The 16,310-nt window shown below is 38.4% G+C and overlaps 2 protein-coding genes across 2 annotated transcripts in view; one reads left to right on the forward strand and one right to left on the reverse strand.

Moving 5' to 3' along the window:
- GRM3 (glutamate metabotropic receptor 3) overlaps positions 1–5,890 on the forward strand; it is a 272,607-nt gene extending 266,717 nt beyond the window's left edge. The window contains exon 6 of the mRNA XM_020999788.2: positions 5,316–5,890. Within this exon, the coding sequence (XP_020855447.1) occupies positions 5,316–5,389 (74 nt within the window). The 3' untranslated portion in view covers positions 5,390–5,890. The remainder of the gene's footprint in view (positions 1–5,315) is intronic.
- A 6,341-nt stretch (positions 5,891–12,231) lies between these two features.
- ELAPOR2 (endosome-lysosome associated apoptosis and autophagy regulator family member 2) overlaps positions 12,232–16,310 on the reverse strand; it is a 198,327-nt gene continuing 194,248 nt past the window's right edge. The window contains 1 exon segment of the mRNA XM_020999772.2: positions 12,232–15,055. Coding sequence (XP_020855431.1) covers positions 14,996–15,055 — 60 coding nt within the window. The 3' untranslated portion in view covers positions 12,232–14,995.

Raw genomic sequence — 16,310 nt, forward strand, 5'->3', positions numbered from 1 at the left:
GGCACATCCTGAAGGTTTCAAGATGGTTACTGCTCACAATCTACTGAGGTTGAATAGGAATGCTAAAGAAAATTTAAGGCCAGGGGAAGGGGGGGATTGGTTGGCTATGTTGGAGAAATGAAGACTGTCAGAGAAGGAACAGGACTTCTCTTCTACTTGGGTGGGAAGATGATAATCAGTGGTAGAGAGAATGCTGAGCTATTAAATCCTTACTTTGCATCTGTTTTCTCTGCCAAGAATGATCTTTGTATAGGAAAGGACAGAACAAAAATGGCTAATATACATTTGAAACACGAGACAAGTAGTTTGTTGATGAGTTCATTATTAGGCTCCAGATGAATGTCTTTGAAAGAGATATAGAATGTCTGGGGTGATAGGGGCAGGGCCCAAGCCAAGATCTTGGCCCTTTGCCCCAAAGGGAATCTGACTCACAGGCCCCAGACCCTCATCTCCCCTGAAAGCCCTAGCTTACCTTTAGATCTTATTCAGATGCACCTTCAACCCTTGCCCTGAATAGAATCTGGCTCCTGTTTATCTACAGGACCCAGAAAACCCTTAAACCTTCAACTCCCCTCATCTCCCTTTGAAAGCCTTAGGCTCCCTTTTGTCTATAGGCCCCAGAAAGGCCTTCCTTATAGACTTCCTTTATCTCCTTTTGAAAGTCCTAGCCCCACCCTGATTTGAAAGGCAGATGCCTTTCAAACTTCTGCCTTCCTGTTCCCTCCATTATCTATTCCCATTGTCTATTCAATCTCTCTGACCTCCCCAATTAGAATTCTTCCCTAGACACTTTTCCCAACCCCCTTCTCTGGCCACCCAAAGTTACTTTAGTATTTAAGATCCACCTTGGCCCTCATTCAGATGCTGAGAATCTCACGCTCAAAAGGCTGAGAACTTCTCATGCCCGCTAGTCTTTACGGGTGTCACCTGGGCAATGTGATTTATCACTAATAAACTTTTCCTCTGGCTGAAGAAGATTTGAGTTGAATTCATTCAGCAGGGCCCGGTACCACGATCTTGGGGTCCCAGCACCCCAAAACCCCTAGACCTCTTCATGGGGTACAAAGGGACTAGAGAAGGGCAAAAGTTCCACTTTGGTTTTAAAAAAAAGAAAGCTAATTGAGTCTAAAAGGTGAAGACCAAAGAGCTTAAGGTTGATTCCTGGCAAAATTTCTGAGCAAATTGCTTAAAATGAAGTCTACTGGATATCTAAAAAAAGAAAGCAATGATCACAAAGACCAGAATGATTTCATCAAGAAGGTTTTTGCTAAACTAACCTCTTTTCCTTTTTCAATCAAGTTATTAGGGTGGTAGATCTGAACATGTTGCAAATAATACTTAGCTAGATTTTAACAAAATATTGGTGGAATTTCTTGTATTATTCTTGTGGACAAGATAGAGATGTATCAGACAATAGTACAGTTGAGTAAATAGGAAATTAATTGAATGATTGGATCTAAAGATTTATAATTCCATGGTTAATGTCAACTTGGAAAGAGATTGATAGTAGAGTGTCCTAGGGCTATGACCACGTCCTGTGGTGTTTAACATTTTTATCTATGATTGGATAAAGTCACAGATGTCAGGCTTGTCAAATTTGAAGATCATGCAAACCTAAGAGAGATATCTAGCATTCTGGTTAACAGTGTCAAGATGCAAAAACATCTTGCTAGAATAGAATATTCTGAAACTTCAGAGGGATGAATACAATGTCTTACACTTGAAAAAAGTCAACATTCCACCATAAGATAGTAGATTAGTGATTAGATAGCAGCTCTGCTTGCAAGTAGGGATTGCTCCACTCTTTGTGCTTGGATCCCCAGCACCTAACGCTGTGTGGAACATAGGTTCTTAATAAATATTTGTTGACTGACTGACTGAAAAAGATCTAGAGGGTTTTAATGGACCACAATCTCAAAATGAATCAACAGGGCAGTCAAAAAAAGCTCACGCAATTGTAGGCTGAATTAACAGAAGCATAGTGTTCAGAAAGAATAGAACAATAGCATTCTACTTTGACTCTGTCAGACATTTCCATAGTAGTAGTTATAGCTTGGTACTGATTAGTGTAATTAATTTCCTGAAGTGGTCAAATGTACTCAAATTCTTACTATTCAAAGTTATAATTATATAAAATATGATAAATCATTCTAGCCTGATGGAAATATGTAGAGTGAATTCAAATAACATGACCACACAGGAGATTCATTATTTGCACTAATTAGGACCTAGCTGTACATCTGGGTATCAGGAAGGTATTAGGTATTAGGAAGGACATTTATGACATGGAGAGCATCTCAAAGATGATGGATAGGATGGTAATGTCTTCATCACATTAGGTAAATTGAAAGTAGGGAAACTAGGTTGCACAGTGGATAGAGTGTCAGCCCTAGATTCAAGAAGACTCATTCTCATGAGTTCAAAGTTGGCCTCAGACACTTACTAGCTGTGTGACCCTAGCCAAGTTATTTACCCCGTTTTCCTGAGTTTCTTCATCTGAAAATGAGCTGGAGAAGGAAATGGCAAACTACTACAGTATCTTTGCCAAGAAAACCCCAAATGGACAACTGAAAAACAATTAAACAACAACAACAAGAAAAATGAATGGAACCAGATATAGTCAACCAAAAAGAAGATTTAGGACTAGATAATAACTGTCTTTAACTATTTTAGGGTTGTCTTATGAATAACAGATTTGATTTTGAAGAAAGATTTTTACTTAGTCTAAGGAAAAAATTCCAAACACTAGAGCTACCCAACTGATGGAATGGGTGCCTTAGGATCTAGTGGATTTCCCTCCACTAGAAATCTTCCAGCAAAGATTGGGGAGCCTCCTGTAGTGCATGTTGTACAGCAGTGGTGTCAAACTCAAATGAAAAATGAGACTACTGATCTGTACATAAAAGGATGCCTGTGTGCTGCATATTGACTTCATTTTTAAAATGTTCTATTATCTAATGTTTTATTGCATTTTTATTTGGCTAAATGCTTTTCAATCCTATTTTAATCTGTTTCTGGCTATACTGAGAAGCATTGTGGGCCACACACAGGCTGCGTGTCTAATGCTTCTGTTGTAGACAGAATAACCTCATTCAGGCATGGTTTGGATAATATATGACTGAGGCACTTTCAAAGTCTGTAAGCAGCTGACAGTGGGAATCTTATCTAAAACCTTCATCTCTGGAACATTAACAGCTAGTTAAGACTGAACTGGACTATAACTCTAGTCTGCTACCTCTTCATCTATTTCCACACACAGTAGGCATTTATTCAATGATTTGTGTATGTGTGTGTGCATATATGTATATATATGTATGCGTATATATACATATATAAATACATATTCAGTTATTTATCAATGAACATATAAATGCCTCACTCCCTAAAGTTCTGCAGTTAATCACTCCTTTGGATTAAAATGAGGGCCCTTTAAAATGCAAATGTTACCTTGATTGGGTTTACACATTAAATCATTAGCAGCTTGATAGTCTACCAGGTTAATTTGCTAAATTCCGAGATCTGAAGAAATAATAAATCAAGAAATAATAAATCAAGTTGAGGGAGGTTCACAATGCAGAACACTCCAAAGGGTATGGCCAGAGGTGGGGTTTTGGAAACGTTGTATTAAAGTTTTCTTAGCAAAGATACTGGAGTGGTTTGCCATTTTCCTCTCCAGCTCATTTTACAAATGAGGAAACTGAGGCAAAGAGGGTTAAGTGACTGGCCCAGCATCACACAGCCAGTAAGTGTCTGAGGCCAGATTTGAACTCAGAAAGATGTCTTCCTGAATTCTGCATGGTACCCTATCCACACTGTGCCACCTAGCTGCCCTATTAAAATGGAATAAAAGAAAGGAAAATACAGTGGATTTAAGATCAGTTCCTGGGTTCAAGTTCTAAGTTTCCCACTTGCTAGCTTTAGCAAGTTATAACTGCTTCGAGTCATCTGTAAAACAGAAACAGTAGCACCAGTCTGCCTCCCTCCCAGGATTGTTCCAGAGATCAATTAATATATGTAAAACTGCTTCATAAAGCAGAAAATACTATGCAAAATTAAGACATTTCCTATTATTAATATAATACCAAGAGACAGTGTACTTGGTGAATAGAAAGCCAGCCTCCAAGTTAGGAAGCTCTGAGTTCAAGGCTCACCCTTCCCACATCCTGGCTGTGTGACCTGTCCCTTGACTTCTTAGTGGTCTAGGCCCAGAAGCTGCAGAGCAGGGGCCAAGCTGCTTTGCTAAAGGGAATTACTCACCCAGGAGTTTTGCTATGCCAGTGAAATCCCATGTCCAGTCTCTAATATGATAATAGGGCCTAGATGTGACAGTTTTGTGAAAGGTACACTCTGACATAGGCCACATGGGAGTCTGCAGATTACACACATTGGCTTCAGCATGAAATCTTTCCAGAGCCAGGAGAAAGAGGGAAAAGGACTGGAGCTATAACTTTATTCAAGTAGGGGATTTCCAGATGAGGAAACTCCCTCTACCAATGCAGGTCTGCCTCTGCTTTTTTTTTTTTTTGGTTGTGGTTGTTATTTTTTAATTTTTTTAACATTTGTTTTTAAGTCTTTGAATTCCAAATTCTGTCCCTTTCTGCCTCTGCTTTGTAGCTTATAATCCTATAGAGTTACCTAAAACACTGATGGGTTATATGGCTTGCCCAGGGTCCCAAAGCTAGCACTTAAAAGAGGCAGAACTTGAATCCTGGACCTGGAATCAGGAATGTCAAATCTGGCCCCCAACACTTACCAGCTGTGTGACTCTGAGAGAGTCCTTAACCTCTGTTTGCCTAGTTTCCTCACAAGCAAAATGGAAATACTACTAGCACCTACCTTCCAGGGCTGTTGTGAATACCAAATGACATAACAATTGTAAACTGCTTGGCATAGTGCCTACCCCAGAGTAAGCACCATATAAATGGTAGCTATTATTATTCATAACTCCAAGGCTGGTTCTCTAGGCACTCACTATACCATGCTACCTCTCAATTTTTTTTCTCCTCTGATTCTGAATTCTCCACACCCCTCTTCTTTCTCAACCAAGAGTAGATAAAATAATGGGCCAAGAATGGCAGAATCTGAAAGGGGTCTTTAAGATGGTTTAGACTAATTCTCTATTTTACATATAGGAAAACTGAGTCTTGGAAAGATTAAATGATTTGCCCAAAGCTACCTAACTAATTAGTGTCAAAGTCAGGACAAGAACCCAGGTCTTCTGACTCAGAGTCTAAGGCTCTGTCTACACCATCTCAAAGACAACTCTCTGGTTCACCTTCTAGTTCTGACTCTTCCTTCTTGTTTATATCTTTCAGCATCGGCCAGCACTTACGTCCCGACGGTGTGCAATGGGAGGGAAGTCCTCGACTCCACCACCTCATCTCTGTGATCATCGTGACTTTGCAGTTCAGTTCTTGTGTGTTTAGACTGTTAGACAAAAATGCACATGCTGTGCAATTCTGGATCAAACAAAACAAAGCAAAATGAAAGGAAAAAAAAACAACCCTAGTACCTTTTTTTAGAAATAGTACAATAAATTATTTTTGAGGACTGTACAGTACCTAGTGATGTGTTAGGACTTTTTAGGCCAATTTTAGTACCCTTACAATTAACACTTCCATAGGACATGGAAATAACCATTGTTTACACAGGCGAGCTGTGGTGATTAGGCCAAGAAGGAGAAGGTCTACTGGAAACATGGTGGCAATATTAGGTAACCTTTTTCCTATGAAGTTTTTTGTAGGTCCTTGTTGTAACTAATTTAGAATGCATTTCTATGTTGTATATTAAAGTTACATTACGTGTAACATTGTTTTTCTCAGCACAAAAAAAGGAGATATCAGTATTAATGTAAAGATATTGACAATAAAACCTTCAAGGTTTTCCAGCATGGTGGAAGTTTGTATTTTCATTTATTTTCTTCTTGGAGAACGAGCCTACAGCTCAAATCATTTTCTCCCTAGAGTGTGAGAGGAATGATGACTATCTACTTTCTACCACAGTCTAAATCAGAGATTCTTAAGCAAAGGAAAGTGATTATATTAAAATAAAGAGGTTATTTTTTTTATCATACAACTTCACAGACTCCCCTGAAATCTATAGCTGCAAGTTAAGAACCCCAGTTCTAAATATCACCATGTTAGGGTTTGGTAAGCAAAACCCCAGATGTGTGTGGTAGCAATGTTGAGTCCATGATGGGGAATACTAACAAGTAAGAAGCTTAGAAGACAACAACATAGTTACCTGGTCCCTACAAACTCTTCTCTCTTGAGAAGCCCATGCATTTCTCTGACTTACCCAGGGAAGAAGGATTCAGTCCTCTTAAAGACTCAACATTGACCCGGTGCATCTTGACAAGCTGCATAGCCCACAGCTCTGCTTCCTATCAAAACCTCAGTTGTGAGGCATATTGGGAAGGGTGGCATGTTCTCCCTAGGGAAAATCCTCTTGCCTCTATTCTTAGCTAAAAAGGCAAGGTCAGGCAAGGTCCTTTGTTTCCCAGTACCATGACCCAGAAGTCATAGTTTTGATACTCTTTGCACAGAAAACTTATCTTCAGTTCTAAATTTTTTTGGTTTGGGTTTTTTCTTCCTAACCCAGAGATTCTTCACTTGGGGTTAGTGAACTTTCTTTTTACATTTGGATCACTGTTTTAAAATCAGTCAGGGTTTTTTTGGTATTATGTATTTTATGCATTTAAAAATATTATTATGAGAAGAGGTCCATAGGCTGCCCCAGGCTGTCAAAAGAATTGCAGAACACAGAAAAAGATTAAGAATGCCTGTCCTTGAATCTAAGGACTCTGAGAGACCAAGAGAACATTAATAAAGAAAACCTACAGAAAAAAAATACTTTATTTTATCCCATAGTTTCTTACTTCCTCTCCTTACCCTAAAATTATGGATTATTTTAGTTCTACCTTCTCTGTTTTCACCAATGAGCTGCTGATGCAATCCAACAACAACCAGGCAGATGGTAGAACAAAGACAAATAAGAGAATTAAATGTTACTATCTGAATAATACAACCGCTGAGTAATTATGCCCGTGCTAGATTTGAAACAGCTAGAGAGAAATGGACATATATATATATACACATATATATATGTGTATATATATATATATATATATATATACACATATATACATACATATATATGTACACATATATGTATATATGTGTGTGTATGTGTATATATATATATGAAATCCAAGTGGGCTAGCTTTAGAAGGGCATAAAACAGGTGGAAACACTCAGGTATATGAAACCTTCCATCTCTGCTATCTGACTGTACCTTTCAAGCACTAGAAGCTTGCTAGGCCATGAATTCTCATACTCACATAAGAAACAGCTCACTTGGGGTGGGGAGAGTGAGAATGAATTGAGTAATGGAATCAATAGCACCTGTTGACCTAGACAAAAATATTTCTCTTGTAACTGAAAATTGGCAGTAATGCTAGCTAAGCATGTGTGCTCTGAACCAGCATCAGCTCAGGAGAAAGGCAAAGACAAGGCCGAAGGAAGAGAAAATGAACTTGGGCCACTTAGGAGATGTGACACTCTAAGGAAGGCAATAAGATGGGTGATTCAGTGCCACAGCTAATGCCTCAAACAATAAAATGGATCATGGATCTTCCTAAATGAGACAATTAAGGGTTGTGGGTGGCTCTTGGAGAAGCAGTGATTTTGATATGTGTGGTTTGATCCATGCCCCATGTATTTCAGTACCTGTTTTGCCAATACAATGAATACCTCCTAGCCCCTCCCTCCTGCTCTCTCCCTGCTTTGCCATGAGTTTATTTTGCAGTCCCATGGTATCCTCTAATATGTGATCTCTAGAAAATTTTTTTAAAGCAGGCAGGGGAGGGCACAAAAAGATATCTTTAGAGGAATAGTCACAAAAGTCATTTCACATAGCTGAATTTGGTGGGGTGCTTGGGTCGTATTACTGTGGTAATTCATTGTCTTTATGGCCAGAAAATGACATCTTTCTGGAGGCTAGCACTTTGGAGACCACATTTCTCTTTGCAAAACTACCTCAATCTACAGAGTTCGACAGGGAAGATCAGTGTAATTAATAGAGAGTATATTCAAAAGCCTAATAATATAGTTGCAATTCATTAAATATTATAAACATCTCTCAATTGGCCTATAAATACAACAGCCTTGGTCTGGTTAAAACTCAGATTTTACATACATATATATGCATATATATATATATATATATATATATATATGTGTGTGTGTGTGTATACATATGTAACATCTCTAATATGTGAACATATATAATCAAATCTTGTTAAAATGAGATAACTAATATATAACTTACAATCCTAGTGAGATGCCTGAGGAACTGAGAACTTAAGTGACTTATCCACAGTCACACTGCTAATACATGTTAGAGGCAGGATTTGAATTCATATCTTTCTAATTCCAAGTCCAACACTCTGAGAGGGAAGGAGAGGGAAAAAGGGAAAGGGAATAAGCATTTATTAAGCACCTACTATGTGCCTGGAACTCTGTTGAATACTTTATAATTATTATCTCAATCCTTACAACAACCCTGGGAAGTAGGAGCTATTATTATGTCCATTTTACAGTTAGGGAAACTGAATGAACAGAGATTAAGTGATTTGCCCAGGGTCACACAACTAGTGAGTTTCTGAGGCTGAATTTGAGCTCAGGCCTTCCTGACTGCAGGCCCAGTATTCTATCATCCTACCACCTTCTTGCCTTTATACACTATGGTATTCTATTTCTCGTAGGGAATGAAATCAGTGGCTCCAATATAAACAAGGCTTAATTTTGAAGATTTACAGTTTACAGATTATAGAGAAGAAAAGAAACTTCACTGGCAGTTCAAACCTTTTTGGTGTATTTGAGACCTTCTATTAAGCATTTTCTCCCTGCCCTTTTTCTTCATAACCATGCCTTGTCTCAAAGCTATTTGGTAAGGAGCAAAATCACAAGACAGAGGACATATCAGTCAGGAAAATAAGACAACAATGCAGAAGTCTTAACAGCAAAGTAGCCAGATAGGCAAATGGTGACGAAGTCTTTGCATCCACAAAAAGAAAGAAAATTGAGAGAACTGATAGGGGGATTTCAACAAAATACCTTTTATCAGGCAACAATTCAGGTCAGCTACTATATGAATTAGGGCTGTGACAGAATTGGGCAGTTTAGGTGGCTGACATGAACAGCAAAGATAGATAGATAGACAGACAGATAGATAGATAGATAGCTAAGTGAATACCTCATCTCTAAAGAAAAAGTAGGAAAAAGGCTTAGAAAAAAGACCCCAAAGTCTCTAGAGTAAAAGCTTTGCTTATAATGCCCACATGTCTGAGCCTCTGACTGCAAATAATTATATTTAGCCATAAAAGTTGACCATTAAGCATTTATAGCAAAAACGATAGAGAGCTAAGTTTCTCCAGCAAGTTATAGAAGACAAGGGAATTTTAGAGTGACCTTCAGAGAATGCACTGTCTGCATTTCTGCCAATGGCAAGTAATGGTTGCACATATACAAAATTCAGGCTAGACTCCAACTAGAATAGAAGTCAATAGGGCTATAGGAGCATATCCTGACTGTGTAGGAAATCAGCATTTCTTAGGATGGAAATCCCAAAGAGGAAGAGAGGTATCCTAACCAGTGACAGGAAGTTAGAGGGTAGAAAAATATGATGGAGAGAAACAGGAAGAAGAAAGACCACTGAACCTTTGGAGCTATGTCAAAGATATCTTGCCTTCCCAGAGAAAGGGGAAACTTTACTTTGAGGAGGACATACATCCTAATGCCCCCCAAAACATGAGAAAATCAGGAGATAGGACACCCAGCAATAGTCAGAGAGAGAAGAGATAAATCCCAATAGTTGGTGACTTCTTATTAAGATACTAATAGGTAGGTACCTTACAGGAGTCTTCCCAGAACTGCGACAGAATCTCCCAAAGCTTTTCAAACCTGATGACTACTACCCACTTCCAGTAATTCATGTGTGGACAAATGAACTGCCAAAAGGGCTGAAAAGCATCATTAAGGATTATGAATTGCTGGACAAGAAACCAAAGACTATTTGTGTACATGTTTGTGTATGTATGCGTGTCTGTGTTTGTGTGTTTTAATCACTCCTGACCACTGAAAATTAGGACCTCAGAAGGTAGTTTGAGGAAGTAAACAATTGGTTTAAAATAGTGTCTGAGAATGGAATTTCGATTTGCCACAAGGGCTTAAAATATGGATGAAAGGATCAGAGGAGATCTAAAGAGAACTATGGGGTGGGGAACATATGTTACAAATGTATATACATATATATATCTATATATTTGTCTGGAAATTTATGCAGTTTATCAAGAAGGCTTTAAACTGGAAATGGAAGGTGAGGAAGCAATATACCAATATGAATCTCCCAAGCCAAATACCACATAGGAATGAAGAGATTAGTGGAGGAAACCATTCCTTCACAGATTAGAAGAAGCCTCAAGACCCAAAATTCATAAGCTCAAATGTCTATACATTAAGGGAAGAATATGGTTATTAAACTAGTAGAATTAGATATCTTAATGAAATAGACATTTTGATTCCAAAAGATATCACTTAATTTTGGTGGGATGTGACAAATAATTGGAACATAGCAATAGAAAAATACCTTATTCAAAGTCACAAAAATTCATTAAGATTGATTGAAGGAACAAGGAACAAAACATGGAGAAGGACAACTTGGGGGGGGAGGTGGCTCAAATAACACTTTTCAAATATCTGGTGGGTTGACCTGTGGAAGAGGGATTCAGATATCGTTTATACACAAATTCTGAGGTCCTTGCCAATTCTGATGTAACTATTGCTGCCCTGGCCCCCACTACCTGAAGGTCTCCAAGGGGAGTTGGAGGAGGGGAGAATCTAGTCTCTGCAAAAGACTCTAGCCACTACCAACAGTATTCTTCCAATTGTAGAGGGAAACCCTTCATACCAGTTCCATTTAGCCACTAATAGTTGGATTAGGTTTTATAAGGAAATATTTACTTCAAAAGTATAGTCTCAAATGTACAAATTGACTCCACCAACACATGAGATTTAATCCTCCATATATCACTTCAGTCTCAGAGAAGGGAGAAGGGGATTAGAAACAAGTCCCACTTCCAAGTCCAAAATCTCCCTTGGGCTCGAGAACTGGGTACCCTGGCTTCTCATGACTTTCCTGTTGGATTGGCTGGCTACAATCCTACCTGGAATCCTGGTTCCGAAGTCACCATGGTTTGAATTCCTGGGTCCTGTGGGGATCACTGCCAGCACCTGACACTGAAAATAAATGATATAGAATAGAAACAGAACTGCCCAGTTCCATTTTTCAGAGCTGGAATACAAGAGAGAGAAATAAGGTATCCTCCCACACACATACACACTGGCTCCATTCTTGGTACCCACGTTGTGAGTGAACTGTGAGAGCTTTACCCTTTGGGTGCAACAAGAAAGAACACACAGAAAATAGAGAAACTGCCCCAGTCTTGACAGTTCTAAAGAGCTTATTCTGACTATGCAGCCAATCAAAGGAGGCTATTCCCACCTATGTGGTGGGACTCTCAGGAAGGAGTGGAGAGAAGAGAGGACATAAAATTCTCTTTGGAGCCAGGAAGATCAAGGTTCAAACTCACTGGCTATGACTCTGGGGAAGCCACTTAGCTTCATAGTCCCCTAGGCAACTCTCTAAAACTCTACAATGCAGAAAAGGTATTGACCTACATTGATAGAAAGAGTTTACTCTATCAGTGAATCTCTATTCTTATGAACAAATATTAATATGTGTGTGTTTGTATAGGCACAGTGCATTTCAACACTCATGAACCTTTTCATATCTTTGGAAAGACTCACTAAGACAAGATGCTTGGACAGAACTAGAAGCTCTGTCCAAGAAAGTCAGGAAGCAGAATATCAAGTGGCCAAACTCCAAGCAAACCAAACCCACCTTTTCCAGCCCCGTACTGAGGTCTTTCTTTTTAAGAAGATAGATTCTTTGATATTCAGGAGAATATCAGAAACCTGCTATAATGCCTGTATATAATCAATTATTCCAGTGGTATCATAAGGGTAGATGCACGGTCATTCAGAAACAACTTTTTTTTTTTAATTTGAGATGAAAAAAGTTATTAAGCTGCATAAAGATATTACAAAATTTGTTTAATCCCAGAGGGAATGTGATTACTCATGACCAAATATAAAAAAGGCAACACAGTGATAAAATGTAGTCTATTTAATCAAGTGAACACATAAACTGCTCCATATTATTAGATGGCATAAAACAATTTATCCATAGAAGACATTCTCTCATCTAGTGGAAGATTGCTTTAAATACATTTTGGCAGAGTGCTAGAAGACATTATAGGCGACAGTTGGCTTAGTGAAGTATTTAAGGCTTCAGAACCACGCCTTTTATGAAATCCTCTTTCTCTACCATTTGTGGAAAAAAAAAATACAGAAAAACAATGTCCATTAAAAATCACTGTGGCCCAATTAACTCCTTTATGCCTTCCAATATTCCAGCAAGCTTTGCACAGCCCAGACATAAAACTTCAGTGAACTCAACAACCGAAATTGGTCTTCAGGTGTTCTTTATAATGTTTCTTCAGGTGTGTCTCTTCAGGGCTCAGGACAATATGGCATAAAATGACAGATTGTTGGGAACCATAGGGAAAAGACAGCTCCTCTACCAAAGATGGCACTGAGCTGACAAAATGCTACTTTCTATCTAAAATTAGAAGTAAAATAAATAAGAATTCCTCCACATCCACTACATTGTGAGATAGTTTGTTAAAATTTAAGGCATTTTTTTGACATGTCAGAGATTCAAGTCCAGTGACAAGAGAAGAAAGGAGATACCTGGGAGCAAATCCCAATTATTTCTATGGCTTGGAACATACATGTAGAGCACAGCCAAGGATGGAGGGAAAGGTGACAGGTGATTTTGCAGAAGCTTCTTGTCTCTGTGTATTCTTGCAGAACGCTGCTGCATTCATAACCAGATGTCACAGTTTTGCCAGTATGCAGAAAGGGCAGACTCAGAATACATTTTCCTTCTATTGTCTGAATTTTGATCAGAGGAAAGGAAAATGATCTTCGATGCTTCTTACTTAGTTAGATAAGAATCAGATTTTTGAAAAAAAATCTTCTTTATAAAAGATCCAAGAACTAAAATCATAAATATATTTGTACTCAGTCAATGACTTCATCCCTGAATACCACACAGGAAAAGATGGGATGATAGCAAATTCAATGAACAGAAGTATCTGAAGTGCAGAATTACACACAAAAACCACATGAATGAACATACAATCAACAATATCATGGTGCAAAATCTCACATATTGTCCAGACATAATCAAGCATTTATTTGCTCCTTGTCTCATCCCAACCTCCACAAAAAGCATTACCCACTGAATCCAAAATTATAAATTGTGATATTCTAAGAATGTGAAGTACCTGGAGCAAGAAAATTAATAATAACTTCCTCCTCACCTACCTTGCTTCTTTCAGCCAATAAATAGTGCCCTACCTCAATTGAAACAAATCCCTTCTACTGTATTAGTAAAGCACCCCAAGATATTCAATGTTCCCGACCCTGTTCCAGTGCCCAGTCACTCTAAAAAAAAATTACTTTGTGGTAAATTAGCAAATTCCTTCATCATCCAAACTTCTGTTCTTAATAAGTCACATGCCTAAATCTTGAAAGCAATAATAATTGTAGGGAAAAAAAATCATCAAATCACCTTTGATTTAAAACGACAATAATAAGATTCCCTTTCCTGCCCAAAGTACAACAACTTTCTTGTCATACAGTCATAAGCTTTTTTCCAAAGCTAAATGTTCGTTTATTGACTGAAGAAACTTCTCCAAACAAAAATCACAAATCGCAATACCCCAAAAGAGCCAACAGGAGGTCTACCCCCACATGCCTTGAGAATTGGACTTTACATGAAACAAGAGGATGAGTAACCTATCTCACTTTTCCAAAGAGCCCAAAACAATGCTAATAACTGTGAAATTAGTTGTCTAGGTTAAACTTGCACCTATTGATAAGCTATCTTTTGCATTTCTCCACTTGACATGATAATCCATCTCACTTCATTTTTTCCTCACTTGAACTTCTATTTAAGAAGTTTTCGATAGTGTGGCTTCCATGTTAAATAAAGGACTGGTCGACTTTCACAAGATGTTAGGCACCCTGGATGCTTCTTATTTTCTTCCAAAGGTGCATCCTCTATCTTTTCCATCAAGTCCTTCCTTAAGGGTTACCCACATTATCTAAGTTCCACCTAGCATGGAATCTCTGGAAAGAACACACATTCAGACACCCCAGACACCTGGAGACCCTCTTCTTTCCAAAACAGTGATAACTTGGGCCTCTGAATTCAAAATGGATAGCTCTCTGCAAAAATGAAAATTCAAGTTCTTAAGTCTCAAGCACTGCTTAACATATTGAAGGGAAATCATATTTTGAAATGTTAGGAAGGACAAAAAAATAGGGACTAGGGGCCAAAGGCATTGTATCTTATGAAAACTTTGAAGTCTTCCAAAAGAATAAGGGAAAATGTTCATATGATTGCACATGCATGCACACATGCGTACACGCACGCACACATGATAATTCTCATACGAGTTATAAGAAATGAAAGTTACCAATTAGTTAAATGGCATGCATCAGCAGCACTGATGGGCTTTAAACTTGGTTTTCAGTTATGTATATACACAAATATCTCTTTCCTGAGTTGAACTTCACCATCAGCTTGGCCACCAAACTGTTTGCTTTCCTTTTTGGCAAGGTACTTGACCACATGATAAGGCAACCAGACAACCAGAAGGCTCCAACCTTCTTTTTTCAACAGTCCCGTATTTCTCACAGGTATCACCAACAGTCCTGGACACCAAGATGGGCTCTAAAATGTGGTCCTGTAAAATTAGAAAGCAGGTTTCTTTGTTCCTTCATCCAAAGGCAGCACTGTCTCTTCATATATTGGGGGATCTTGAGGATTTCAGCTGAACAGATTCAAAATGATCTTCTTTTTCCTTCCAAAAAAAGTCACAGAAAAATAAATCAACAAAACCCTATTATGATTTTAGAATCCTCAGTGCAAAGGGCCAGAAGGGCTACTACTTATTATTTAGTAACAAATAGAAATGAAAACTCACTCACTTAAGATGGAAACCAAAACCTTTTGGAATACAGAAAAAGAACTGAAATCGGTCACTTTTAATACCTTTGTACTGATTTCACAGGGATACATACGGCATCTGTTATTTCATTGGCATAGGGAATGCAAGCACAGCAAATTCCTTCTACCAATGCAGGTCCACATCTTTTCTGTAACTTAGGATCTTAGAGAGTTACCTAGAACACTGAATGATTAAGAGAATTGTCCAAGGTCACAAAGCCAATATCAAGACACATAACATCTCTGGATCCAATAATGAGCAAAGAATAACTGAATGAAATCAAATATTTCCTAGATAACATGATCTCAGTCAAGAAAGGGAAGAAGAAGAAATTAACTAAAGAGAATGCCAATAAATATCCAAAAAATCATTTAGGCTCACTGATTTGTAAAAATAATATTTTGATTTCAGGACATATTTAAAAAACGCCATGTATTTTAGCCTTTATGGGAAATAAATAACAATTAATTAGATTGACTATTAAACCCTAAAAATATATCTTCATTTGAATTTACTTTATTAGAAAATAAATTCAAAAACAAATTCTAGGCTTCCTCCCCCACCCCTTTAACCAAGGAGATGACAAATCAAAAGAGGAGATTATCCAAGGCTGGTCTTTATTCCCTTCCAGCCTTCTAAATCACGCACTGTGGAACTTCCCTCAGCTCCTGGTACCTGCTCACCTTGGAAGATCTAACTAGCCTTCTCAACATGGACCTTTTTTCTGCAGGCCTGCCCCCTTCTGCCATTGGTAAGTTCTTCCTGGAACTTCTATTTTTTGGAAAGACATATACTGGTCTTCATTCCCCTCCTGGTCCTGTTCCTGATTTCTGAGCTTCAAAACCTTGCTATGTCCTGCTTAAATGTCTCTTGGCCCTGGGGGCCTCATCACTCTGGAACTTCTAAACCATCTCTGAAGCCATCCTCCTTCTCCCATTGGTGAATTCCTCCTGGGGTCTCCATTTTACAGAAGGGCTGAGGCTGGCTTTCCTTCCATTCCCCTCCCAGTTCCTGGCTTCTGGACTTCAAAACCATTCCAGGTACTTTTGTTTTATACATACATACACACACACACACACACACACACACACACACACACACACACACA

The sequence above is a fragment of the Phascolarctos cinereus genome, unplaced genomic scaffold (assembly GCF_003287225.1).
Source record: "Phascolarctos cinereus isolate Bilbo 61053 unplaced genomic scaffold, phaCin_HiC Scaffold_1;HRSCAF=81, whole genome shotgun sequence".
Classification (NCBI taxonomy): domain Eukaryota; kingdom Metazoa; phylum Chordata; class Mammalia; order Diprotodontia; family Phascolarctidae; genus Phascolarctos; species Phascolarctos cinereus.